Source organism: Apteryx rowi, unplaced genomic scaffold, assembly GCF_003343035.1.
Source record: "Apteryx rowi isolate R43461 unplaced genomic scaffold, aptRow1 scaffold_154, whole genome shotgun sequence".
NCBI classification, from domain to species: domain Eukaryota; kingdom Metazoa; phylum Chordata; class Aves; order Apterygiformes; family Apterygidae; genus Apteryx; species Apteryx rowi.
In genome coordinates this window covers 293,345-319,309 of record NW_020447797.1, presented here as the reverse complement: position 1 = coordinate 319,309, position 25,965 = coordinate 293,345, and the positions used below count along the sequence as shown (strand labels likewise).

Sequence of the window (25,965 nt, the reverse complement as noted above, 5' to 3'; positions counted from 1 at the left end):
TTGTTCRCTGYTSCACAARGGCACAAGACTGAACAGGTAAGTCRGACTCCCAGTCACGTCTGAGTACAACTGCCTGCTACCAGCATGCTGCCTACMGGACCCAAGCAGTTGTGTACCAGAGTACAGCAGTAGTTCTGGGGAAGGAGGTGTTGAAGACTGTGTTCATTCAGTTACTTCATAGCCTTTTTTTTTTCCCCCCCTTGACCAAGGTGCTGCTGTTTCACTCCCAGCTTTGCACTTACCCTGCTTGCTTCCTGCTGCTAGCTATGGAAGCATAAAGCTGCCTCTAGCAAAGAGGATCATTTCTACTGTGTAACTTAAATCCATAATATTTAAGCCTGTAGTGAGCTAAAAGCATGGGAATGGAAGAGAAATATTAGCTTGCATTAAGTTCTTTCTTCAGCCTGAAATGCAAACTCATCAGAAAATACCCTAAACTTCTGCAGCTGTTTGTTATTTATTACAGCTTAAAGGAGTGTATTCCCTCCTGACTTTTTTTGCCTACCTCTGTTTGTAGGAGAATTCAGGAGTTAAGTCAAGCAGGTTTTCAGTGGATGATACCTCTGTGGAGTCATCCCTCTAATGTGAGGGAACCATCCTCTCCTGCATGTCACTAACTCAGCCCTAAGGCTTGCCTGTTGAGTGGTGCTGTGCTTTAGTGAAGTTGCTTGCTTTTAAGTACAGTGAGCCAATAGGCTTGTGGGAAAGAGAGAAGTGGATTTTGATAAGCTGCAGCCTTTAAAAAGAGGTTAGGAAATAAAGATTACTTACTATAATTAAATCAAGAGCCCAGAGAAATGCAAAAAATCTGGTCCTAGGGAGAAACTAGAAGCATTCCTGTCCTGTGTGGTGTAGCCTGGCCTTATGAAGAGCCCTGCTCTGGGAGAATGAGCACATTCTGAAACTTTCAGAAAAGAATAACAGCTGTTTGCAGCTTTTTGCTTTAGTTGAAAGAAACACTTCTTCAGAGCATATGAAGGCAGTTCAACTAAACTGGTGTAAGCAGCTCAGGTGGACTKCAGACAGCAGTGTATAAAGCAGCTACCTTCACTGGGTTATATTCTGTCACCCAGACTTGCCAGCTGAGGTGCAAGGAGCAGCCTTTTAAGTAAGGAAATCGGAAAAGAGTAAGCTTGCATMACCAGCTTTAACATCTGTACCATCATTACAGTAATCTACTCCATCTTGTAGGAACAGCAGACTTTTAAAAAAAACTTCAGAAATATTTTATTTGTTTTGGCAAAAAACTAGAGTAACAAACTTTATCTGGGTTCAAGTACAGTTTATAAACACAAGAAGGACCTGTTGCCAGCACCACTACTCCCATCAACCACACATACAGGACTGGATTCTCAGTGCTTCATGAAAGAGTAGAAAATCTCCAGCACCCATGGTCCTTGAAAAGGTCAAACAAAAAACCTTGAACACACCTCCAAAAAACATACCATGGAAGGGGGRAGAGCTGCTACAGCAGCAGGGCAGAGTCACACAAACATGAATCAAGGGGAACCACACGAGAGGCAAGCAGAGGACTTTTAACCTGCCATTCAGTCAGGGAAGGTGAAACAGTGAGACTTACTTACAAAAAAAATCTGCACAGAATGGCCAAAGAGCAGTTGAGAGCAAGAGGATTTAGCATAGAACTGTTTTTCCTCTAGGCTAAGGTAGGTCACTGAGAACAAGCTGGTATGAGTGTTTCATGCTGTGAAACCAGCCCAGCTAGCAGGATGCTGAACTAGACATGAGCTGTGGGGGAAGAAAAGGTGGTGCATTGCACAGAATGACTCACTTTGGTGAGGAGGAGAGGCTGGAATGCCCTGTCTGACCTAGAGTTCAGCATGCTCAGCCTCAAGAAGAGTCTCCAAAAGCTCTCTCCAGCACTGGAAGAGAAGAATCCAGTGCTGCAGAGGAATGCCCTATGCAGTGAACACGCCCACAGCAGAATTGGGTATTCTTCAACCTCCCATCGCAAAGCAGTGACTACATTTAATATTTTCCCTTTTTTCCCCCCACCCTCAGAAGCTACTCTGTGACAACACTGGTACCAATAATCTGACTAGCTCTAGGAGAATGCCCAAAACTAAGAGCTGCCTCCCTCCCCTTGTTATCTCTAAGGCACCCTTGAAAAARAAAGAACAAAAAGAGGGTAGGGACATGCAGCCTTCAACTGTGATACTAGGAAGCCACTGATTTTTAGAAACGCATGAATAGACCATAACTAAACARATTCACTCAACCCCTTCTAGTGATCTAACGGTGCTCAGCTGCAAGAACTGGGGCTTTGGGCATTGCACCAACTGGGATACTGCGCAGTTCCTTGGGGTTGAGCCTTTTCCAGCTCGGGTCTGTCCATTTGTTTCCAGGCTACTTCCCAAGTAAACAGATGGCTGAAGTTCCTTCCCAACGACCTGTAAACTCTTCTATATGTAACATTCATCACCTTTTTTGAATGGGACCAATAAATTACAATGTCCAAAAAGCTCCTCTAAAACCAGGTATATTCCATGTTTTTCTAGAATTCCCAGTCATCCACATCCAGCTGCTCCAGGTTTGATACCAGCCCAAAAATGCCACTGGGATCCTGTGGCYGTGTTCCTTCAAAATTAGTGATTGGTGTGACAGGGCGCAGAAGTTCAGGGAGTGCTTCAGAAGCACGACGCTTGATCTGCATAGAAAGAAGAGAACTCAGCTGCTGAAATGCTTCCCAGCACCTGCACATCCTATCCCAGGCTAGCAGCACCAATGTGTGATTACAGGCAGCAAGTAAGGCAGCTTTATCCTCCTGCCTGCATTAAGACATCTACAGGACTTTTGCACTGCATCTCGTAACAAGTGCTTAGCAAGTAGTCATTGCAGTAGCACTTGTCTGCCATGGTCCTGATGCTCCCTTTAGTGAGGAAGAGAAGCTGCAGTGCTGTGCTACAGCTGTGATACTACCTAACACTCCTGAYCCCATTTAGTCCTCAGGTCTCTCCTGACCTTGGTAGAGAAGAAGGGGTGGAAAGAAATTAACACATTATTTCTCAGGCTGTTGCAAATGAGAAACAAGCTTTGAGCATAGAAACACTCCAGGCTTTATAATGCCATATTCTGTCTGGCCTGCCAGCCACGCCAGAAACACCACGAGCTGCTGAAGTCTCGCCATGGGGAAGCATCACCCTAACCATCAGCTAAGAACAAGCCAAACAAGTAGTTTTACGGGCTGCAGAGCCATTGCCTCTTCCTGTGTCAGGGCTGGACCTGGCCAGTTGTAAGCAGTGGACATATCACCTCAGTTTGGTCTCAACAGGGAACTAGGCTATGATAGCTTTGCCCAAGTATTCAATAGCTGGTAGCTGGGAAGCTTCTGCATGAGAAACAGGCAGATTTACATCCTCTGTTCAAATTAGGAAGAGATACACTGAAAACAGTACCTCCACCTCCCAGGAGAATGCTAGAATCACCAAGCTGGACTATAATGAGTCAGCAAATGCCCACCAATTATTTGGAAACTTGGTGCTTTCAGATCACAGAAAACTCAGCAACTCAACAGCAACATTCCCAGCCTCAGGTTCAGTGACACAGCAAGACAACCACTACAGAAAAGCCACTGTGCTTTACTTGCAGATTATATGAGCTTCTTACCTGCTTGAAAAAGGGATGATTAAGCAGAGCGCCCGCACTTGGCCTATAAAAGGGAGTTAGAAGAAGAAAGTAAGCACACAAGAAAATGAGGCAGCAAACTTGTGCTTTCAAGATGCTCGGGTGCAGTTCTGCGAGCAGTTCCCACCACAGCCTCATCCCCCCCCCCCATCCCCTACCTTGCACCAGCTCTAGTACTGTGAAATTCTTCACTCTCTTATGGAAAATATCTCAAAGTGTTAACACTGCTTTTGGTTTACATACTTGGACTGCTCTTCTCAATGTATGAAGCACATCCTCACACAGCTATGCTTTGGGGGGGTGGGGGGGCAGAACCAAACAAAAATAAACCCTTCCAACAAACTTTGCTGGGAGCAGTGGCTCTAGAAAGATGCTTACGGCAGGTCTGTAAAGAGCTGCTTCAGCCTGGCTTTACCTGAAATCTGGATTCCTCTGGAGACACTGCTCTACAAAGTTGTGGAAGTAGGTTGAGAAGGTCCGAAGATAAGGGTGCAGTGTTGACTCTCCATTGGCTGCTCTCACATTGCTAATCGCCATGCTCTCCCCCATCCCATAGTTAGCACTTGAACGGGAGGTTTTCATAGTCAGCTCATCAGCAGGAATTGTTGTGGTATCTAGCAGGCATGGAACAGTTCCATTCAGCTTTTCCAAAAGCATCTGGAAGAGAAGTGACAAACAACATCAGATACACACACACAGGCTAGACATTGAGATACACAAACAGGTACCAAAGTCACAGAACACAGGACTAAAAGGGATGTGAAGATGCCATCTAGTTCACCCCGGGCCACATCACTACCTCCATCATCCAAAAGACATTCACCTGATCTGTTCTGAAGAACTTTGGAAAAAAAATCCCATAGCCTCATTCTTCAATATATCCCACTGCTTAATCCACACTGCAGTTAACACAAATTAAAGATCTCCGCAGTAAGCCTCAAACGTGGTCTGCAAGCACTGTGCTGTTGGCCAATCATCAGGGTGGGGAGGGAAAGAGAAATCAAAGCCTCTCCCTTTCATATTTCAAGTAATTAATGTTAAGATTTCCCAGTGGGTTTCTAATATCCTCAGCATTTGGACATACCATTCTGACATGAAAGACTGGATACAGAAGCACAGCAGTTCTATGGAAAAAGCAGCAATGGGAAGCAAATTTGGGCACACACAGCACCCTCCTGTCTTCACATCCCAGTGCAGTAAGGCAGTTACACAAGCCAGGATGGAAGAAAGCAAGGAACAGCTTGTAAGCCTTACCTGAGTAGAAGGCATGTCTTTAAACGGTACGTGTCCATTTGCCAGTTCACAGGCTGTTATCCCTACGCTGTAAATGTCAGATTTTGCATCGTAACCCTGGAGATTCTGGAACAAGAAGAAAAGGATGAGAAGGATTAGCCTTGTGGACTTGCATTTGATGGAAGGTGGACAATGCCTGTGATTCGATATGCAGAAGAGCAAACCTAAGTGATTAGAGCAGAGAATTGTACAGCCCACATACAGATATTAGATATTATAGAGATCGTTATGGGTGTTGCCTGCCTTCTCCCAGAGAGGTGGATAAAGGGTAGTTGGCAACTAAGGCAACAAAGCAGTTCCCTGGTCTGCAAAGATCTGGTTGAAACACTTCGTAAGGGGGGAATCTGTAGAAGTACCCACTATTAAGCTATTTAATCAAACAGATTAGATCTAACAGAATTCCCTTCCCCTCCCCCTGCCTTAAAGCTTTTTATTTTCTAGCCTGTCTAACCTGAAAAGGGTTTCATGGCACTTGCATACTTTCCTCTAGGAGGAGGGAAGTGTCACCGTTATAACATGGGCTTCTCAAATGTTTGTTTTGCACCCATTGCCCCTTTTAACAGTTAGGAATGCCACTTTCCCCCTACAAATCCTGATGATTTTAAGGTAAAAAGGATAGAATAAGATGCTCAAGGGAAAAAGCAACCCCATGGCTGTTTTTGTATTTTGGAACATGCCATAAAATCTCTGAAGAGCATACAGAAATACCGTATCATTGAACACCGGCAGTGGTTTTTTTGTTTTGTTTTCTTTAAACACACCTGCTGCAAGACTTCAGGACTCAGCCAAGGTAGGACTTTGATGCTGTATTTGGGAAAGTCGTGAACAACTTTGAGCCGCTGCCCGTGGTTGATCATACTTAGATTACTTCGCAGGCCAGAGAGGTACACCTTCCCATCCACGGAGATCAGGATATGGCTGGCTTTCACACTCCTCAAGAAAAAAAACAAAAACGTTCAGGTTCTCTGCCTTCAAAGGAGTTACGTTCCTTACAGCATGCCAGGGAGGCTGTTAGTGCAAAAGAACACTGCAAAGGATTTGATTTAAGGCAGGCACAGGTAAGGTGAAATTCTTTTACAATACACATAGTAGGAATAGCGACCACCAATAACCTATATATTCAGCATTTGAAACTTACTTTCGCTACAGGAGGACATATCACAAAAAGAGGAAAAAGATGTTAAGGGGATGGAGACAGTGATTTAGGAGGAAATTAAGAGAAGTTACGGTACTAAAGAGGAATTCATCCTTAGTGAGCACCTATGGAAAGCATAACAGACTACTCTACTGGACAGCTCAGTACACAGGACAATACGTAATCAGCCTCCTACTAGGACACCGAGATTCCTAATGGCCATCCTGAATGCTGTGCAAAACTACTACTACAAACATTACACAACTCAATTCACCCACTTTGCGTTTTCTCAAAGGCGGCTTCTGTGGCAAGGTGAAGTGCAGCACTGAAGGTTATGGGCCCAGGACCGTCAGCAGTAACAGGGCAAATTCCCCCCTCATGTCTGTCTCAACTCAGAGCATATATGTAGCATTTGAATAGAGCTATAGCAAGTTTGCCTGCCAACATGAGCTGCAGTTGTGATTTTCTTTTAGACAGATATTGGTCTTCAGGGTTCAGAGATAAATTTGTTTCACACTGTTTAAGAAGATCACTGATGTAATCTCTCATGAGTTTCAGTCTGCTTGCTCTAACAGCAAAGTAATACAGAACTTAATAATGCATTCCATATCCCTGGAACTACCCATTCTGCTCTAATGCTGAGTAATATTTGTGAGAACTTCCAACAGAAAGAAAATTTTGGGGGGTTTTCTGGGAGGGTTTTTGTTTGTTCATTTTTGTTGGTTTTTTTACCTATGTACATAGCCCATATGGTGAATGTAGTCAAGTGCTTTCAATACTCCTTGAAGGATATATGCAATAGCCAGTTCATTCATCCCATCCATAAAATGGGTACAGATTAAATCTTTTGCAGAACCTAAAAAGAAACAAAACACTTCTTAACTGGGCAGAAAAAACAAGGATATTGCCCTTCTTAAATAAAATTCATTTGACAGGACGTGCTGCTCAGACAACAAAGGTATTCCCTCTCCACCTACCATAGGCCATGAAAGATGTCACTACCCATAGCTCATTGTCAGCTATGAAAGTTGCTTTGTACGGCACAATGTTAGGGTGGYTGAAGAGCTTGGAAACATGAAGTTCTCCCTGAAAGCAAAAAAGATATTTTGAATCAGTTTAGTAAATGCAGAAGTATGGATAGGGTATTAATGAGCACTGCTCTGCTGTCTGTTCCCTCCTAAACTTGCATTGTGGTATTAGCAGATTAGTGTTACCTGCAAGAATGTGACCATTTCATTGGTACAGGCTTCCAGGTTAACTCTTCTGACTGTGACATACTCCCCGGTGGGTTTATACTTGGCCAGATTCACAACCATCAAGTCTTCAAAGCCTTTGCCTGAAAGAAAAGGCATTAAAGCATCAGCAGTATTTCTCTCTCTTAAAGTGATTTTAGAGCCAAAGAGAAAGAGGCATCTAGTGTTAGAAAATAAGCAATCAATCAAGAAAAGGCCAATGAAGCAGCAGAAATGATCTTCTCTGAAAAACAGACTTCTGCTTCTCTGGCTCACTGGAAACATTACCTATGATAGTGAGCAACTCATAGCAGCTGCTGTCCGGTAGAAAGTTGCTCATGGTGTCCCTTTTAGGGGAAGAGGCTATCGACTCGGAGCTCGCCTCATTTGTCTAGGGGAAAAAAAAACAGGTCAAAAGAAATAAAGATCACATGCTAGAAAAATCACCTGCTCCATATATTGTCATACACACTTAAAATACTAAAACAGTATTGAATTTAGAAGAGAGAACTTATTTGCTGTTAAAATGATTTTAAATAGTTAACTATCAATTGGAGTCCAAGAGATGCCTCAGTTCAGAAGATCCAGACATCTGTGTTTTAAACACGTAACCATAACAGGTAGGTTATCACTTGCTGTAAGCCAGAGTTTCTTTAGGAATATTTGGACAAAGCCGATTACCAATCTGCAGGATAGCTTAAGCACTRCTCTGTTGTAACCATTTTTCTAGCATTATTTACAAGCTTCTGTGTCACCATCTTCTTGCCTGAGCAAAAGCCATCAAATGAAAGCTTGTTTATAGCACTTTTTCTGCACTTTGGCAGTCAGCATTCCTGTCTGATGCTGGGGCTTCTGTTTTTCAGCTGCTCATCTGTGGTAAGACCAACACAGCTGAAGTTGCTTTGCTGAATGGTAGAAGTGATGAACCAACTGAGCCCAAGATACAAAGATCACACACACATGAAGAGAGAAGCTCTAAATGAAAGCAAAAATTTAGCTGCAAAGCATTAATGCTTACAAAAATAAAACAAAAGACCCCACACCACATAAGGGAGCAGCACTCCCAACTCTATCAGCTCCTCTTCACTATACCTGACATAAAGCTATGTGTTTTATTTACATGCACGTAAGTCTTCCAAGCAGGAGTTTGCAGAAGACAATCTTCAGTGTTCTCTCAAGTTTCACTACAACTTGCAACTCCCTCAACTTCCTGTAGTTACAAGGAGTGCATCCCAATGGGGATCCACATGTATTTTTGGTGACTAAGATCAGATTTAGTTATCTCAACTTTCCAGCACATTAATTCCTACYGACATTTGGAACCCCAGCTCATTTTTTCCACTTCATTCCTCATCAGCTGTAAATGCCCTTTAACAGACCTTTTCTCATGATAAATGAAGCAGAAAAGTCTTATGCACTTTCCTACAGTGACAGTAAATCTGTATATACTCTGGTGGAAACAACACAGCGACAGCTGAAAAACAAAGCACTGCTCTGTGGCTCAGTCTAAGCTACTGTGACCAGAGCAGACATGAATTCACCATAAATTACCTTTGGTTCAGTTTTAGTATTCAGCTCCTAAAAAGCTTTCAACTGTCCCTAAATATACCTCGAGAGTAAACTAATAGTCTGGATTCCTATGTTCCAGCTTTTCAGCTGACTTTGGACAGCACACTTTTTACCTCTCTCTGCCTACCTGTAAAACAAGTGTATTTTTCAGTGATGGGAAAAGGCAAAACTTAGTTTTGTGGACAGTGCTAGGGCATTATTTCAGGTCAAACAATTCCAGCTCAGCAACTCAGCCAGCCTCTGTTTCAGAATAACTAACCCCCAAAATTTCAGCAGTCTTGCACCTTTTATTCTAGTCATATTACTACACAGTGCTTGGCTAAGAACAGGTAGCAACTTTCTACTTGCATTTTCAGACTTCTATTAGAGATGCCTGTCAATTCTCACTTCAATTGCATCATTCGTTACATTTTCCAGCAATTTCACACAGTCCTGTCAACAGCAAGATTGACAGAAGAGACACACAGGCAGATGGAAACCTCTGAAGCAGAAAGGCACCACCAAGGAAATGAAAGCAGAAGGCTCTGTTAAGCAGCGTTATGGAGCAATGACAGCTGGTGAAACACTGAGCAATATGTAAGTGATTATATGCTTTAACAAAAGTCTACTCCAGATTTAGCATAAGCCAACAAAACAGATGCAAAAAAAAAAAATTTAATCTTATTATTAATGATGTAGGCTGTTTCAACAGCAATAGAAAAATACCATAAGTTCCCTTTTTAAAAATCTCCCAGTACATCAGAGATCTTCACTCACCTCTTTTCATGTTAGCAGCTACCAATAACTAAGAGTTAATGCAAAAGGAGCTCTACCAGAAATTTATCAACACTCTACAAGAATTTAAACAAAAGTTAAACTGAAATGTCACTTATGAAATACTGCGAAAAAGCTCCTCAGCAGTTTCACACAGGATATCTTTTGGTGTATGGTCAAAAGCAAAGGTGGCTGCAAAATGGAGTCACATATGACTAGCTTTATGGCATGACATTCATTACRAGCTAGCTTTCAGGCTTGTTGATCAGATTTTAATTGGAAATAGTTTTAAGGATATTAACCTTTGAAGGATAAGTACTGTTATAAATGCCATAAGAAAATCAGTTATGTGATGCCAGCAAGGATCTGCATTTGCCAAATCACATTCACTTGAATTAGGAGGAGAGAATGTTGCTTTTTTTCTGCTGCCTTCCTCTCTACCTCCTCATTCCTTCACGCACTTTCAGCATGAGCAACAAAAACTTCCTCTCCCCGTAAAATTATTGACCTTTTCCTATAAGCATCCTGGAAAAAGTAAGCTTTTGTTTAGATGCAAAAATAAGAGTCAGCAATACTACTGTAAAGATCTCCAAAAACCCAAGTGAATACTTTAACAAAAATAAAACAGCTGCTGCTCTCAATTTGTTCCCAGTCCAACCTATGCACAAAGCTCAGCAATTTAACAAAAAGGTGTTAATTTAGTGGACTTTACACAAAACAGGATACATCTCAATTTTTTAGCTTAGTTTGTGCCATTAAATTATAAACACTGACACAACATCAATTATAAGCAGTTTGAGCTGAAACCATTATAATAAAATCGCATTTAATTCCTGTTTGTAATTAATTTAAACCAGTGCAATGCCTGCATACCAAGGGTTTCAGTATGATGTGGGCAGGTGAGAAAACATTTAGACAAACATATTTTGTCATAAGTTGTTATTCTATGAACGTTGTTCATTGTGAACCAGCTAATGTGTAATCAGGGCCTGCAGAATAAAAAGCATCAGAGGTAAAAGTTCTCAACTGCCCCATTTTGGCTGCATGTTTCTGAACAGACATTCCATGTTCACAGGATCTTTTAGTCGTTACAAGGCAGAACTCTCTAAGCATGCACAGAGCTGGCTCTGAAGACGACCAGACAACAAGAGGTAAAGTCAACTTAAACTGGAAATTATATGATGTTTGATTTTGATGTTGGAGTCTCTGTTGTGGGTACTTTATAGGGAAGAGAAAGGAAATTAGAATCAACACTCTCAGAAAGGAACACTGGGTTTGAATAGCCAATATGAAATTCTTTGGGCCTATTTTCAGAAGCCCCCTATGCTAACCCCTTCCATTTATTGTAACGGATACTAAAAGGAGATTCGCATCTCTGAAAAATCAGACCCAAGTCATGTCAAGAAAAGAGACCATCCAAAAAATCAGTAACACTTTTGATAAAAAAAAAAAAAAAAACAGGTCCAAGAGATTAAATTTAAGGCTTTGACTTGTCACATGTAGATTGAAAACTACATGTACCACACACCAAAATCTCCATTCCAGGGTGAAACCTATTTCCACACTTGTAGAGCTAAATATACAGATGAAATATATAACTAAGGTAAAAAGAAAAATCAAACTTCCACAAGGAATAATCTCCATGCAATGAACCACAGCACTACAACCTGCAAACGTCACTTACTTTTCTCCGAGAGTCACCCGGAGGCTGCTCTGGAGTAAAGAAATTAATTGTTCACCATGTTGTGTTTAACAGATACCCATTAAAAATATAGTTGGAACATACTGATGAAAACTGAATCAATAACCTCACACGGTACTTTTTGATACCAAATATATATTCGTAGACAAAGACATAATTTACAGTTAAGGCTGCAACCTTAAAAAAGATTAAGTTATAGTACAAGTATGGGAATTAAAGAGATTCACATAGTTCTACTGTTTATATGTTCTTCAAGATAAATGTAAACTGAGAATTGTTTATTATACCTCTAAGCCCATGCAAAAATGGCATATCTACTTAATGTAAATATGGGAGAAACTATTTAAAGCTTATAAATCAGTAAGAGTTTTTCCACTTCATCTAGAATCTCAAAATCTCAGCGCTGTCTTTCCTATACTCTCTTATTACTGATCAAGGACTCTGCATTCGCGTGGACAATTTTTCTAGTTATATACAAAGCAGAATAGAAATCAATTTGCTCTCTTGCAGCCACACTAGAGAGCTATTATAGTTTCAAAATCTGTTTTTGCTTGTGAAATAATTATTAACCTTTCTAGACTTCAAACTTTCCTTTTGTATAGGAGAAAAGAGGTTATAGTAGAAATACAAATTACTGAGTCTGAAATTAGTGCTACCATCAACTTGACATTGATTTCCCAGTAACTTTCTATATCTTGGCCATTTCCATATTAACTTTACTTGGTTGGCCAGTTTGAAGACTGGTGCTACAATTGGATTTGTTCATCTCTTTCATACTTAAGATACGTATTTATACCAAATCAACAGAGCTTGAGGCTAAAATAAGAGATTTCTATCAATGTCATCTAATGAAAGGAAAACTTACCTCCAAACAGTTCGAATTCTCTTAAGCCCTCAACAATGAACTTTTCAGACACCCACCGCTAAAAGAAAAAAAAGAAAATCCCCCCCCAAATTGGTTATTTCTTCCAGAGACAAGCTGCTGGTCATTCACTCTTTCCCCCAACCAAAAGAGAATTGTACTTATCACTTAAATGATATTACTATGGTCAGAAACTGATTAGCTGCAACATCAGTGCTACATCCTTACTTTGGACAACAAGGATATTATCTTCTTGTACCGCTATGATAGCTCACACCCAAGTATAGGTACACAGGTACTAGTGATTTGCTGGATAACGTGACTACAAACAATGTTAACATAGTTTTAGATCATTCAAACAAAAACCTCTATACATGCACATACATTAAAAACATGAAGCATGTTATACTCCCTGTGGCAAGTAAAGGTTGTTTGCTTGCTTGTAATAGGTATATAAAAAAAAAGCCCTCAACTATTTACAAAGGAGATAATGTGTATTAAGTGTTTTAGCTATACATAGCTTTATGGGCTAAATGCAAAATCAAAACATATGTATTTATAATGCTGTTGGTCTCTTCCAGAATTCATGTTTAAAATTCAAAGTAAGCACTTGGTTGTGCAGAGTAATGTTTCTACCATTCTGTTCAACTTTGTGATTCAAAGAAATATATATATATACACACACACAGAACAGAATATGCCCATTTAAGCTTAGAGAGCATTGATCACGCAGTCAGCCTGAAATAAACAGTCGCGAACACTCACGTATTAGAACCTGCCATCCCAATAAAGCAGCTGAATGAAACAGCTTATATCCTATAGATCTACCTGCAAGCGAAGCCAGTCCCGGAAAGCACTTGCCTTTAGGTAAAGGTGAGTCAAAACTCACACAGCACAACACAACAATATCATTTCAAGGCATTAAAAGTGGTTTTCTCACATGACATCGATTGCTTTGACACTTAAAAATGCAGAATGGAACGAAGCTGTTGTGTTTAGCTTCCTAAACTAAGTTTAGGAGGAACGAAGCTGCAAAGCGCAGGTAGCGCAGGCGCAGCCGAGGTGGAGCTTCTTAAGCAAGGGGAGGAAGGGTCGCTGTTGCCGCGCTTTCCCTCAGCTGCGAGCACGGAGCCGAAGAACACGAATTCGAGCGTATTTTTCTCAGCCAGCCCCCCGCTCGCGCACCGACGCGCTGCCACGGGGCCGCGTTTTCCCCGCGGCTGTGACAGGCCTCGCGGGGCGCCGGGGCCCGCCGGGAGGGGGGGGGAGGGGGGGGAAGGCCGCGCCGCGCCGCTCGCCCTCGGGCTACTCACGAGAAAAGACATGGGCGCCGGCTTCCTCGCACCGCGCGGGCCCGCAACCAGCGCCACCTGGGGACACAGGAGCACACGGCCCTTCAGCCCCTTCGCCTTGCCGCCCGGGGCCCCCCCCCTCCACACACACACACCCCCCTCCCGCCGACCGGGCCCGGCACCCCCGCCCGCTCCACGGCTCCGGCTGCCGCTTACCGGCAGGAGACGCTGCGCATGTGACGACGCCGTGACGTCAGCTTGCCGCCACGTGACGCCGGGCGTCCGGAGAGCGGCGCGTGCGTGACGCCGGCCCATAGTCCTCCGCGCGCTGGCGGCGGGAAACGGCGCGGCGCCATGTTGGCCCCCCTCAGAGAGGGGCCGGAGCGCCGCCCGAGCGCAGAGAAGCCCTCCCCGCTGCCCCGCGCTTCCCTTAGGGCCCCTTCCCGAAATTCGGGACGCAAATCCATCTGCGCCCGTCCCAGCCCCCTCCGGAGAGCAACGTCTTCACCCAGCAGCCGCCATCCGCTCTCCTGCTCCACCCCGGTACCAGCGCAGCTGTCACCAGCGCCGGTGCGTTTAAAAGCTGCACCGCACCGCGAGGCCTACTCCCGGGCAAACGGGGGTTTGAGGTGGTACAGGATGAGACAAGGAGTCCAGCAAAGCACAGCAGGCAGGTGGAGTGTTTCAGTCATATTTTACTCTTCATTAGGTAGTTCATCTGAACGTTCATATTACAAAATTAGCTGCCACAGCCCACAAATATATGGGACTTCAGGAAAGCTGTCCACTTATTCAAAAGAGCACAAACTAATATTTCTTTTTAAAGAACTTTGTGAAACAATACTGCATTAATCTTTAAAGCTAAATAATGCTAAGATTTCACATAATCTACATTAGTTTTGGTTTTAAATTAATGTTACCAACCATTATAAAATTAATGCATTTGCATGTATCAGGTTACAGACTTTTGCATTTAAATCAGTGTGAAGTATCCCATGCTGGAACAAGAATTTTTAAGCACTTGCTGTTTCAACAGCAGCTCATTGTTATTGCCTCAGAACAAACTTTACACAAATTATTGAACAAAAAAAAAAAGCAAGACATCATTTCCCCACAAAACTATAAAAAATTGTTACAAGCAACAATAAAATGCCTTCTAGACAGGAAGCATTTATAAAATGCAGAGCTCTCTCAGATAGCAAAGTGTTTGCACAGGGGCATTCACTTCCTTCCCCCCATTTATACTCAAAATCCAGAAGTGACCATTTACCAGGTGGCGAGGATCTATGCCCTCTGAAACATTCTTGTTTGGGGAAATTGGCAATTGCACAGATACTTCACTGAATCTAGCTTCTTGCTGAAGTGAACTAGGCAGCAGCTGCTCAGACTAGGAGAAAAGTATTTGAGGCAAATTTGTACAGTTAAAAATATTCAAGGAAAGCTAGTTGAAGCTGCTAACTCACCATGCAGTCACTCCTGAAGAAACACCACGCTTACATTACAAACTTCACATTGTACTAAGCTTGCAGCATTCAAAACTACAAGTAGGAAACAGTGTTCGTGTATGCCATTCCCTGACATCTAACCAATCTATATGTTTTACACATATGCCAGTCAAACCCACAGATGATCTAATACTGTGTCAGTCCCTTGTTGGTAAAAACAAAATAAAAATCCCTTCTACGGGGTGTAAATCCCTGAAATTTCCATACTGCGTATGGAAGGCTCTAAGTTTTGTGGCTTTACAAGCYTGATGCAAATGCACACTAAATGATTATGGTGCAGTTTTCCTCCCCTTAATTTAAGAAGTCCCCCCCCTCCCTCCCAACAACTAAAAGCAAAATTTAAAACCAAAGCATTGATATGTTACCAGCATATGTGGACAGGTTTACAATCTTCTGTTTTTAAAGAACAAATGACAAAAAGCATTCAGGAATATTGCATTTTTTTTAAATAGACATGTAGCAAAAATTTTAACCACCTGAAATAAAACGGCTGAGACAAAGCTCTCTACATACACCTGCATGTTGCTGTAATACTCAAAAAAGCAACACCAATGCATGGAGCGTTTCTCTTAATGGCTACTAGTGTTCAAAGAAGTGTAAGATTATGGAGTTAACTACGTCTTTGTACCCTGTGAATTAGAAGTCTGCAGGTGGCACCGAGACAGGTTTCCCACAATGGATTCACATAGCTTTCACTTTGATTTGCTTCATCTTCATCTGCTTCTTCTCTAGTTTCTTCTGCTCACGCCGCAAAGCAGCTTCCTGTTGGAAAGAATACAGAGACCTGAATGAACATCAATGCTCTCTTCAAAGAGGAAGCTAATCATTTCAGAAGAGGAAAACAAAACAAACAAAAAAAACCAATGTCCACTACTGCACTTAGGTTCACATCTCCTCTAAGCACAGGAGTTGGCTCTCCACTTACAGCCTTCACATGGTTCAGAAAGCAAGAGAATAAAGCATGAAAGTTYCTGCTTTCTAGCACAGTAAGAAGTGGAAGTTGACCACCCTGCTAGCAGGCCTGTGAGCAGCCCCGGAGATATTATAAGAGAAATTTGCAAGGATCTCGTAACCATCTGAAAACCCATTTCACCTCTAGCCGACGCTGTTTTTCTGGATCCTCCTCGTTCATGATTCGTTCCTTCTCTGCCCGTTTTTTCTCCTCTCGACGGGACTGGGCAGCCTCCTGTCTTTGCACGTGAGTCAATTTAAGGAAATTCTCTTCCACTCGAGCCCTGTTCTTGTCAGCTTTTTGTTTACCCTTTTCACGGAGAAAAGCAAGTTCAGTTAATACAGATTCCCCATACAATAAGATTCCTCATGAGCAAAATGCAGTATCTATGGTAGTTACATTAGGAACGTAAGGCTTCCAACCTTAAGATTAAAGATCAAATGGTAACTTTCGAAATTTCATACAATATTCAGAAGGGAGAAAAGAATACACTGGTTACCTCTCTGTTCAGACGGAACTTCTTTGCTTTGTCAATAGAGTAAATAACCATGCTCATCAGAGGCAGCAAAGACTCCATATCCTTTGGGGAAGTGTTGCCTGAACCAGGCACTGAAAAACAGAGTTCCTCAAATTAATTCAGAGAGGTTGACAGGCTTCTTCTATTAGTTCTAATACTCCTTCCTCATTGCTCAAAATGTTCATGAAAGATGCTCTTATCCTCCTCTTTAAAAAGGACTTAACTAACTGAAAGGGGTGTTTCACTTTGGAGATTACTTTGGGATTCTTCACACAGTGGCAGGCACGTTTCTCCCACACAATCCGTCTTAGTTTAATCAGTACATCTCAAAGTAATCTCTAAAGTGAAATCTGAAGGTTGAATTCTGGCCTCTGACATTAACTTCCCTTGGAGCTACGGCCTTGAATTTCTAAGAAAAATTCAAATGTAAACTCTCAGACTGTTTTTATATTGAAACAGCGCTAACCAAGAAACTCTGTGTAACCAGTCATTAGTAATTAGCCAGTCATTAGTAATACATTGCCTTCCACATGTGACTTGCACAAATAAAAGTGTAACACCCCTATCATACCTGCACACACACACACACACACACACACACTAGTTCTCTTACCATTAAATGTAAACAAAAGTGTCTTTTTAGTTTCGGGCAGTTTTGTAAGCTGGCCCTCCCTGGTAGGAAAGAAAAGAGTGGTTGGAATGTGTAAAGAAAAAATATGGGCGTATGAAATACATAACATTGTTAGGGAGAATCTTGTCAAGAATCAAGAGACACTTGCAAGCTACTCACAAGAGTAAAACAAACAAGATTAAAATTGGGGTAGAGTAAGGTTAAGTTAAACCATTCAGATTCCTGAAGTGTTTATTCATTCCCTTCCCCCCCCCCCCCCCNAAAAACCCTAAAAAAACATCATTAATGTAAAAATATACTAACAGCACCATCCAGTCAGTGACTGTCAGAGGTCATCTGAACCCTAAGAAGGCCTATATATTTTTAAAGATGTTAAGTTTTACATATGGTCTATTGTTTATACTATTGCTTGAAACACGGAGATTATATGAACATCAGTGACAAAAAAAGGAATGTTCAGAAAACTTAAGTCTTGACTGCCCCCCAAAAAAGCACAGTACTCTAATGTGACAACATTGGACCTACATATTACAGAGCCTCCAGAGCCAAGGCAACTTCAGTACAAGGTACACAGACTGCTTTATGATTAAATCAAAGTGTGCTCCTTTTTTTTTTTTTTTTTTTTTTTTTTGGCAGTTTCAGGTTTTGATATGGATCATTTATTTATATGCCTGTGATCACAATACACCCTTACACAAGCCTACATATTAATTCACATGATAGGATAGATCACCCACGACTTGGCACTTCTGAAGCAGCAGCAGCCAAAAGCACCTCAAAACTAGGAGGCTTAAAGCAACAGAATAAATATTGCATCTGTGCATTTCTAGAACGCAGCTGACAATCAAAGAGAACAAAAGCACCCAACCTATGGATTCAGCAGCAGAATGTTTAATCGCATCAGTAYGAAAGGGCAAGCAACCTTGATTTTTTTTATACTGCAGACTTTTGAGCAAACCTAGTTCACTATGCATTTGGATAGCATTCTGAACCAATGTCTTTTTTTTCCATGTGAACCACTAGTTCACATCCTGCAGTGTTATTTCTTGGCTCTTCAACTCTAACATGCTGTATCCCTTTCGCGGGATTGCTCTTTTTTTTCCATGCAGCTGTGTACACTAACTGCCAGATGTTATCTGAGATTTGGAGCTGCCCAAACTACAGAATAACCAGCACACAAAAATAAATATTAAGGCAACACAGCACCTTGATCCTCTAAATTAATGCAGCATTTGGAAGCATTAGGACTGTATTCAGCTGTTTCACCTTTGCGCCCAATTTCTCTTTGGGCACATTCCAGCAGGTTGCACACTGCAAACAAGTTTGTCAGCCTAGACTTTGCTTAGTGTTACAGTATCTACTGTAAGGAGAGATCTAGTTTTATACATACTCTTGCATAAGTTTTGGACCGGAGAACTGGTCCGAGAATTGGACGGACTCAATCTTGTCAGCATAGTGCGTGAGGAAATGTACCATCTGAAAGAGAAGCTGGGGTTAGTTTCTCCCATCAACAAGTTTTTATCAACCTGTCCACTCCTATCAGTTTGCTGGACTGTCCGTATATCACTCAGAAAATTGTTGCGCTCAGCTTGCTGCAATGACACTGAAATTTAAATTGGCAATTTTTTTAAATCAGCTTTTGCTAGGGAGAGCCTCAGTGCATGGAATTAACATGAGCAACTCGGAGATATTAAATACGTAACTCTTATTTGGGATTTGCCACTTCATTTCATAATCAACCTCAACTTTGAGGACCTGCAGATACACCTTCAACACCCCTCCTTCAAACTGGCTGTTGGAGCTAACTTCCAGGCTTCAAAAGGCAGTTTTAAGTCCTCAGTTCAGACCAACAATTGTTAAGTGGAACAAATAAAAGAAGTCATGATTATACCCTTCTTCCACCATCCCTTAAATTTCCTTTGGGTCTTGATTTCTGTAGATCTCACCAAGACCATTTGGCTCTCTTGTTGTGATTTTTTTTTTTTTTTTTTTTTTTAAAAAAGGGTTAAAAAATTTTTTTTTTTTTTTTTTTGGCCAAAAAGGAAGTTTTTCACTAATTCATTCAAGATTACCTTTGCGTCCATCATTCCCTCTGTGACCTCCCCCATCTCCGACAAGATAGCCAGCGAATCCGGAAGCCCATATTTTGCACCAGACTTGGGTTTATCACTGCAGAACTCACTCTATTGCAAAGAGAGGAAGGGGAAAGAAAATAAAAGTCCCAAGCATTTAAATATCTTATCGGATTGAACAGTTCCAGCACAATGGGACCCCTAAATAGTACCTGATAAGAAACAGTTAACATATGTTAACTCAGTTACTCAGTTTGACTGGGGACATTTCAAGCATAAAGAAAGCATGCAACGTCAATGCATGTAGTTTGTCTTTAACTTAGTATGCCCCCCTCAATAGCGACTGCTTTGGGGAAATGAAGAACAGTTGTAATACATCCATGCTGGAATGGTCAAAGTGGATTAATACACTTGCTTATACTGTTTGATAATATAAAAAAAGCTGACTGGCATCCTACCAACTACACTTTAATACTGTTATTTGAGACAGGTAATCTTGTCTCACACTTTGGTGTGTTTTCTTGATTTTACATTATGTAAAAATGGACAACATAGGCCCGGACTTTCCATATTACATGCTACTGTTAAGTTGACCTTTCACTCCTTGACAAAGCCATTTGTGCAAATTAAGTCAGGATACACACAAGTCTCATTTGGCCTTATAATATACTTCAGCCTCCATCTAAATGAACTATACATGGAAAGGAAGAGGTTAGTTGCTTTCGATTGCCTCTTCTCCCACAGTTCTGGCACCAGCTGGCTAGCACTTCAGATGTTTGATGGCATTAGGCTTTCATCCATTAGGTGAAAATATCTTCTCCCCCCAGACTAATTCCAATAGGTCAGCCACAAGTTTTCAGCTGTTCCCAACAATATAACCTAGAGATGAGAGGTTCTTGTATCTCATTATTTGTTTTCCTATTATTCCAATTTGAATACACATACCAGGTCCTGCATCTCTTTCTGAAGTCGCACCAGTGCTTTTCTTGTTCCAACAGCAAACACATAGGTGTCCATATCTTCATCATTCATCGTTACTTTTATTTGCTGTAGAACAAAACATTATTAGCCTTGATCAGAATTATCAGATGAACTCTGCCTTCAGACTGCTGGCCAAATGGAGACCTGTCTCTTTTATGAAGGATGTGCTTCTGCTACTTCAAAGTTTGTCTGAAGTTTTCATTCATGTTTCATAACCACAAAGAACAAAGCCCAAGTGAGGCAATACACAGCTAAGATAAAGGTTGTTAAATTAGAACTTCTTAGTGTATCTTAGAAACATAAATTAGCTTTTAAATTTGAGTACTCAATTCAGCATTCCAGTATAATGCTGCATCGTAATAACAGTGAATAGAATAGCAGTTATAAGACTCATTTGCAGCACAGATATCCACTGTTTGTGAGCCCACATCTAAATTAAATATTTTTATGGAAGTATACATATACGGAAAAAGCATTCACAGTGCATGCATCCACTGTTCTCCAAAACATATCAGCTCTTGGCATTTATGGGGATAGAGATTCCCCTTATCCCCAAGGGCAAAGCACCAGGCAAAAAGTAGTGTTACAAGATGTTCACGTGCAGACCAGCATATGCACTGACCAGCTCTATTCAGACAGATGAAACAGAAGAACAATCATTAAGTATTTCAGATCGTAAAACCATGTTTTATCAAGACTGCATGATAGACTGTTCACAAAACCACTCAAACAATAAGACCCATAGATAACAATTTACTAGTCATCGGCAGTTTGCATTCTGGAGACAAAAGAAATATGAATGATTCTTGCAGATTATTGCAACAGATATTGAACTGGAAGATGTGGAATATGGTAGAAAGACATCCAGCAGCTCACTTGGGGATTATGAGAACAATCAAAAGCAGCAGGGCAGAACTGAAGAAATGCAACAGCTTAGCCGAGTACATACCACTTGGTCACAAGCTGGCCTCATCATGCGGGCAAGAACATTCAGTAGGTCTTGTCTCTTGAGAAACTAAAAACACAAATTTATAAACACAGAAAAAGATTGCTAAATATACGTGAAGTGCAACACAGCACATAGCAAGGGGAATTAAGGAAAAATGGGGCCTGTTCTCCTCTCTTCTCCTGTTTTCTATGCTCATTCCCTAAGCATTCACTATTACCCCCTTCTGGTGGCAGAACACTGGGCCATACAGATCTTTAGTGTGACCATTTTTCCATTCATGTGTGCATATTCAGAATCCTGCCCCTGAACCTGAGCAAGAGTTGAGCTGGGACTCCTTGTTGTTTGTGCTGAAATTCGAAAAGCTTCTGGAACTTGAATATTGGCCAGAGGCTACAAACTCAGTCATTCTTACCTTTAGCTGGATAAGCATTCCTTCACAGCACACCCTGCCAGAGCACCATAAGTTATATATGTGTTCATTTTCTTGATTTAGTTTCCCAGTGCTTGTAGCTTCTTTATTAGTGCCATCATCCCCTGAAGAAAACAACAGTGAAAGGTAACTGCGGTCTAACAACCACATATTTAAATACCAAAATAGCATCAATGGGCTTAGAACTCAATTTTTCCTAGATTACTTCAGTATCACCATGAGGCTTCTGAATAACTTGTACTACAACATCATAATCTTCTTTCAGCACTGGAAGACTGCATATTATTTATCTACATGCAGAGCCGTTAATTAGTTGAGCTGAGTTAATTAGTAGAGTTGTTCATGTTAATTAGTATTAACATGAACTTGCATGTAAAAGGTTACTCTACTTTACAGGCTACATGAAGATTTAAAACCAGCTCTGTTCAAATAAGCTAGAGTGGAGCCTAGGCATTATGGAACTTACCAACAAGAGCAAAGTTGCTTTCTAGCAGCTCCCTGTGAGTATTGAACCATGCCTGAGCCAGACGGTTGTTTTTGTTCTTCCCAATGATGTAATTCATGATGTAAGCAAGAAGACCTGTTACCATTAGAATCTCCATGTAATAACTCTCCCAGCTGTTTTGAAGGTGAGCAGGGACCTATGGTTAAGTGATTGGAGATTGTTTTGTCTGTATTGAATGAGTGGATTCCATATGCACAAACTATTTTGGAAAAAAACACACAGAGTACTGGAGAAGCTTCATCCAAAATACGGCAATAAGCTTCTCAAAGGCCACAGGACAGAGCTAAGTCTACATAATGCATTTGGCTTTACTGGCATACAGTAATCATACTGGAAACAACTGATAACAACATTCCCAAAATACCTGGCTGGTACAAACAAAATATTTCTCTCTTGCAAGCAAGCTGGTGCTAGCATTTATCCCTCAGAATAGTCAACAGCCCAGCATTTCAACTCAACTGACTGATTATTCAGGTTTCACGCTTTACCAATCACAGCATTATCTGATCATAGCATAACTTCTATTGAAACCTAAAGCAATACTCAATGTCCAGGAGCATTTTCAGAATATCATTAGGAGCCACGGACTGCATGGGGAAACCCTGCCTGATCTTGCCATCTTCAGAGAACCATGATAAAATACTTAGCAGTTCTACTAACACCACATAACCCTTCAGTCATAAATGTATGCAAACTTTAATTTCTATTGCCAAGGTCAGCCATGACATTTAAAAAGAGATTTTATGTATAATAAGAAAAATGCAGGCCTTAAGCACCTGGATCATTCTGTAAAAGCCTGTTTTGGGAGGCAAAGGTAAGATGTGACAGGGTGAAGAGACTGACTTCAAAAAAGAATCAGAGAGATCCATTTCTTATCGGAAGCTTTAGACCACAAACTAAAAATATACCATTTAAGTGTTATTGTAATCTTATCAATGTAACCCCTTCTTTACATATAGACAAATCCCCAGATCTGTATTTTTTTCCTGGATTAAATGAAGCTCATCACTATAGCTCCTTCACTTCTCCCTCATACTCATATGACTAAGAGAGGCTATGTCATAAAATGCTTTGGCCAAAACCACATTTCAGAATCTCTTTGTTTTAGTGAAGTATTTCCTGATCTGTATTCCAGTCAACAGTTCTTGGTTTGAAGAGAACACAGCATTGGTCCAAGGACAGAAGTTCTAGAAACTTAAAATATATATAAATAGCAAGTTCTTCAGGACAGATTCTCTCTTACTGTATGTTTTTACAACAATGACCATAGTGGCATACTGCCATTAACAAATGATGAAGTACGGAACAGAGAATCAAAATTTATACCTACGTTAACTATTGTTATGGGGTCTTTACTCTTGCTAGGAGATGAATCTGGTTTCTCTTCATAGCCTTCAAACTCCTCATCATCATATGGTTCACTCTCAGTATCCCCTTCCTAAAGGACAAAATCATAAGCAGCATGAAAAGCCAAAGTCTAGTAATCAAAATCCCAAAAGATAAGGTAAGAAAGTAAGGTGTAGAGATACCATTAAGGAAATGAGGCATTACCTGTGCATCTGCATCATCAAAGTCTTCCTGATTCTCATCCTGACCCTCAAGTTCTACAGTGGCTTCTTCTTCATCATCTTCTGTAGTGATGATCCTCTGAGGAGACTCCGTGACTGCATCTTCAGTAACATCTTCAAATTCAGCAAAGTCATTATCATCATACTCCATAATGTCATCTCCATCCTCAAATTCATCATATTTTGCCAATGAAAAACTCCATGGGATGAACAGGACAGCAAGGAAAATATATAAACTCTTCATTTTCACTGCAAAAAAAACAAAACATTGCAGAAAATCCTTATGCTAGAAGATGTAATTTCTGTTACATCAAAGCTCCAGTAATGCCCAACTTCCAAGAACAAATACACAACACCATCAGAGATCAGACCAAAGAGAAGACAGAAAAAATCCTGCCTGAGTTTGCTGTCTTCAGTATAAAGAAAGTGAATACACTTACAAGAAAAAAAACAAACTTTGAAGGTGATGTGCTAGACTCTTCTGCTTGCAGCAGGAACAGCTGAGGCAACAGCAAATTTACATTTGGCTAAGTTGTTCAGATAAGCAAGTTCTAGAAATAGAGATGTTCTGCTATAAAAATGACTCTCCAATAGCATCTCCCAGTTAATGAGTTGCCAACAGCCTTCTGACTTGACTCATTTCAAACAGCACACACTGTGCCTGTGGCTGTTATTGATTAGCAATTAGACAGTCGGATCAATGAATGTGTTACAATAGCAGTAAATCTCAAAATGCATTTAATCCATTAACTTTCAACAGCAGCGCTCCAATAGTCTCTGCTAGTTTAAAATGGCTAACCTTTGATCTTTCTAAACTGCATGCTCAGATCTGCCACTAGCCCGCAGTGACAGTTTGTCAGACAAGTTCACGTATTTTTTGCCCCCAGCTTCCTCCGTTTTTTCTGCTTAATCTCAAAATAGTCCCAGTCTCCTAGTCAGATTGTACATCACCTACAATAACAAGGTCTAAACTGAGAGCCTCAAAGAGCAGAAATAACCTTACAGCTGCATTTCACAAATATCTATGGAGGATCAGCTGCATCAGACTTGGCAGTAAGACTCGCTCCCTCTCACAGGCAGAACTGAGTGGGAACTTGAATGTTAATGAGATTGGAAACAAATTGTTTCTATTTCAGGTATGTAAGAAAAATTAGACCAAGTCTCCTCTGAATACCATATGCAGTGAACCTACTGCTAAGAATGACAAGAATGGCTAAACTAAATGCCTTCATCAAGAATTTTCATTCTAGCAACAACCTGAACAAAACATGTTCACAGGAACATATAATCAAGATGGAAAGTACAACAAGGCAGAGCCCAGAAATTTAGCACATTATTTTGGGTATGCCACAATTTTATGCAAATGTAAAGGGGAGAAAAAAAAAAAAAAACACTATTTGCATGATGACATAATTCGCATTCAGAGGATAAAAACATCTGGACTGGGCCACCTGCTCAGCCAAACCCCCAGCAGTTTCAGAATCAGTATTTCAAGACTGTTTGAATATACCCTGTTGCAAAGCACCCTACAGCCTCCATAAAACCTTATGCTAAACAAACGCCCGCAGCTGCTTACAAAGAGATAGTTGAACTACAGACTTGGGTGAAAAGGAGAATATATTGCCGACACAGCCGTCTTTGTTACAAGACAGAAGGGTTTTAAGTACAAACAACTACGAGAAGCAGAATATGCTTTGGCAGGCCCTCCGCCATTCACATGCCACCTACTTTCCCTGGCAAGAGGAGCCAGCTCAGCCGCTGATCTCCACATGGGAAAGAGGGAAAGGAGAAGCACCGGCCCCCAGCTGGTCTGGCCCCCCGCGAGCCCCAGGGGGACCCCCCCAAAAGGGCCCCCCCGGGCCCCCCGCCGGCCCGAAGCGGGACACCCACGCGCAGGTGCTACTCCGCGTCCCGCCGCTGGCTCCAGACACGTGCCTCCGGCCCCAGCTCCTGGCAGGGACACAAGTCAAGGTTAGAGAGGCTAAAATCAGCTCCCCGCCTCCCCGAGGTGCGGGCCGCSCTCTCCCGCCCCGCAGCGCAGCGCAGCCGCTGCCCCACGCCTCGCCCGCCCCCCGGGGGCTCCCGGGCCCCGCACAGGCCCGGCGTCCCCAAGGCCAGGGCCGCCCCTCGCGGGGGCACCGCGGGGCCGAGGGCGGCCGGGACCCGCCGGGGAAGTGGTGGAGGGGTGAGGCCCGGCCCGGTCCCGCCCTGCCCTGCTCCGCCGCGGGGTCGCCGCCACCGCGCTGGGGGAGACGGGAGCGGGGCGCCCGGTGCCCGGCCGGCGCAGCGCGGGGCCCGCGTTACCTGAGTCACGCGCCGCCGCCGCCAGGCCCGGCCCTCGCTCAGCGCCCGCCGCCGCCGCAAGCGGCGCAGCC

The 25,965-nt window shown here is 42.0% G+C and overlaps 2 protein-coding genes and 1 long non-coding RNA gene across 5 annotated transcripts; 1 reads left to right on the top strand and 2 right to left on the bottom strand.

Moving 5' to 3' along the window:
* Nucleotides 1-15: 15 nt before the first annotated feature.
* On the top strand, nucleotides 16-16,072 carry LOC112962790. Its single transcript, XR_003252407.1, has 5 exons — nucleotides 16-36; nucleotides 8,166-8,178; nucleotides 9,289-9,447; nucleotides 10,700-10,775; nucleotides 15,718-16,072. It is a non-coding gene; the product is annotated as an uncharacterized LOC112962790 (long non-coding RNA).
* Nucleotides 1,203-13,732, bottom strand: STRADA (STE20-related kinase adaptor alpha). Its single transcript, XM_026059261.1, has 13 exons — nucleotides 13,697-13,732; nucleotides 13,502-13,558; nucleotides 12,192-12,249; nucleotides 11,309-11,337; nucleotides 7,591-7,693; nucleotides 7,285-7,406; nucleotides 7,048-7,156; nucleotides 6,803-6,926; nucleotides 5,697-5,868; nucleotides 4,897-5,001; nucleotides 4,058-4,299; nucleotides 3,625-3,667; nucleotides 1,203-2,665 (listed from the first exon to the last, which is right to left on the bottom strand). Exons 2-13 carry the CDS (start codon nucleotides 13,511-13,513, stop codon nucleotides 2,513-2,515), a joined length of 1,272 nt encoding a protein of 423 aa, XP_025915046.1. The 5' UTR covers nucleotides 13,514-13,558; nucleotides 13,697-13,732; the 3' UTR covers nucleotides 1,203-2,512.
* On the bottom strand, nucleotides 14,158-25,931 carry CCDC47 (coiled-coil domain containing 47). 3 transcript variants are annotated; one of them, XM_026059259.1, is made up of 14 exons: nucleotides 25,895-25,928; nucleotides 25,481-25,540; nucleotides 23,574-23,839; nucleotides 23,353-23,460; nucleotides 21,984-22,158; nucleotides 21,500-21,621; nucleotides 21,088-21,153; nucleotides 20,103-20,204; nucleotides 19,158-19,268; nucleotides 18,476-18,561; nucleotides 17,068-17,126; nucleotides 16,437-16,546; nucleotides 16,079-16,246; nucleotides 15,414-15,747 (listed from the first exon to the last, which is right to left on the bottom strand). In XM_026059259.1, the coding sequence occupies exons 3-14, from the start codon at nucleotides 23,832-23,834 to the stop codon at nucleotides 15,667-15,669; spliced, it is 1,449 nt and encodes a 482-aa protein (XP_025915044.1). In that variant the 5' UTR covers nucleotides 23,835-23,839; nucleotides 25,481-25,540; nucleotides 25,895-25,928; the 3' UTR covers nucleotides 15,414-15,666. The 3 variants fall into 3 exon arrangements, with proteins under 3 accessions (XP_025915043.1, XP_025915044.1, XP_025915045.1); XM_026059258.1 differs by lacking the exons at nucleotides 25,481-25,540; nucleotides 25,895-25,928 and adding an exon at nucleotides 25,319-25,405 and having other exon boundaries at nucleotides 14,158-15,747; XM_026059260.1 differs by lacking the exon at nucleotides 25,481-25,540 and having other exon boundaries at nucleotides 25,895-25,931.
* Nucleotides 25,932-25,965: the final 34 nt, after the last annotated feature.

Excerpts from the sequence above, each read along its gene's own strand:
- CCDC47 (XM_026059258.1), bottom strand. The coding sequence starts at position 25,361 with ATGTGGAGATCAGCGGCTGAGCTGGCTCCTCTTGCCAGGGAAA. Across the intron at positions 19,269-20,102 it reads AGAAAGAGATGCAGGACCTG|AGTGAGTTCTGCAGTGATAA; the intron begins GTATGTGTATTC and ends TCTTTGCAATAG. Across the intron at positions 17,127-18,475 it reads GGTCCAAAACTTATGCAAGA|GGAGGGCCAGCTTACAAAAC; the intron begins GTATGTATAAAA and ends CTTTCCTACCAG.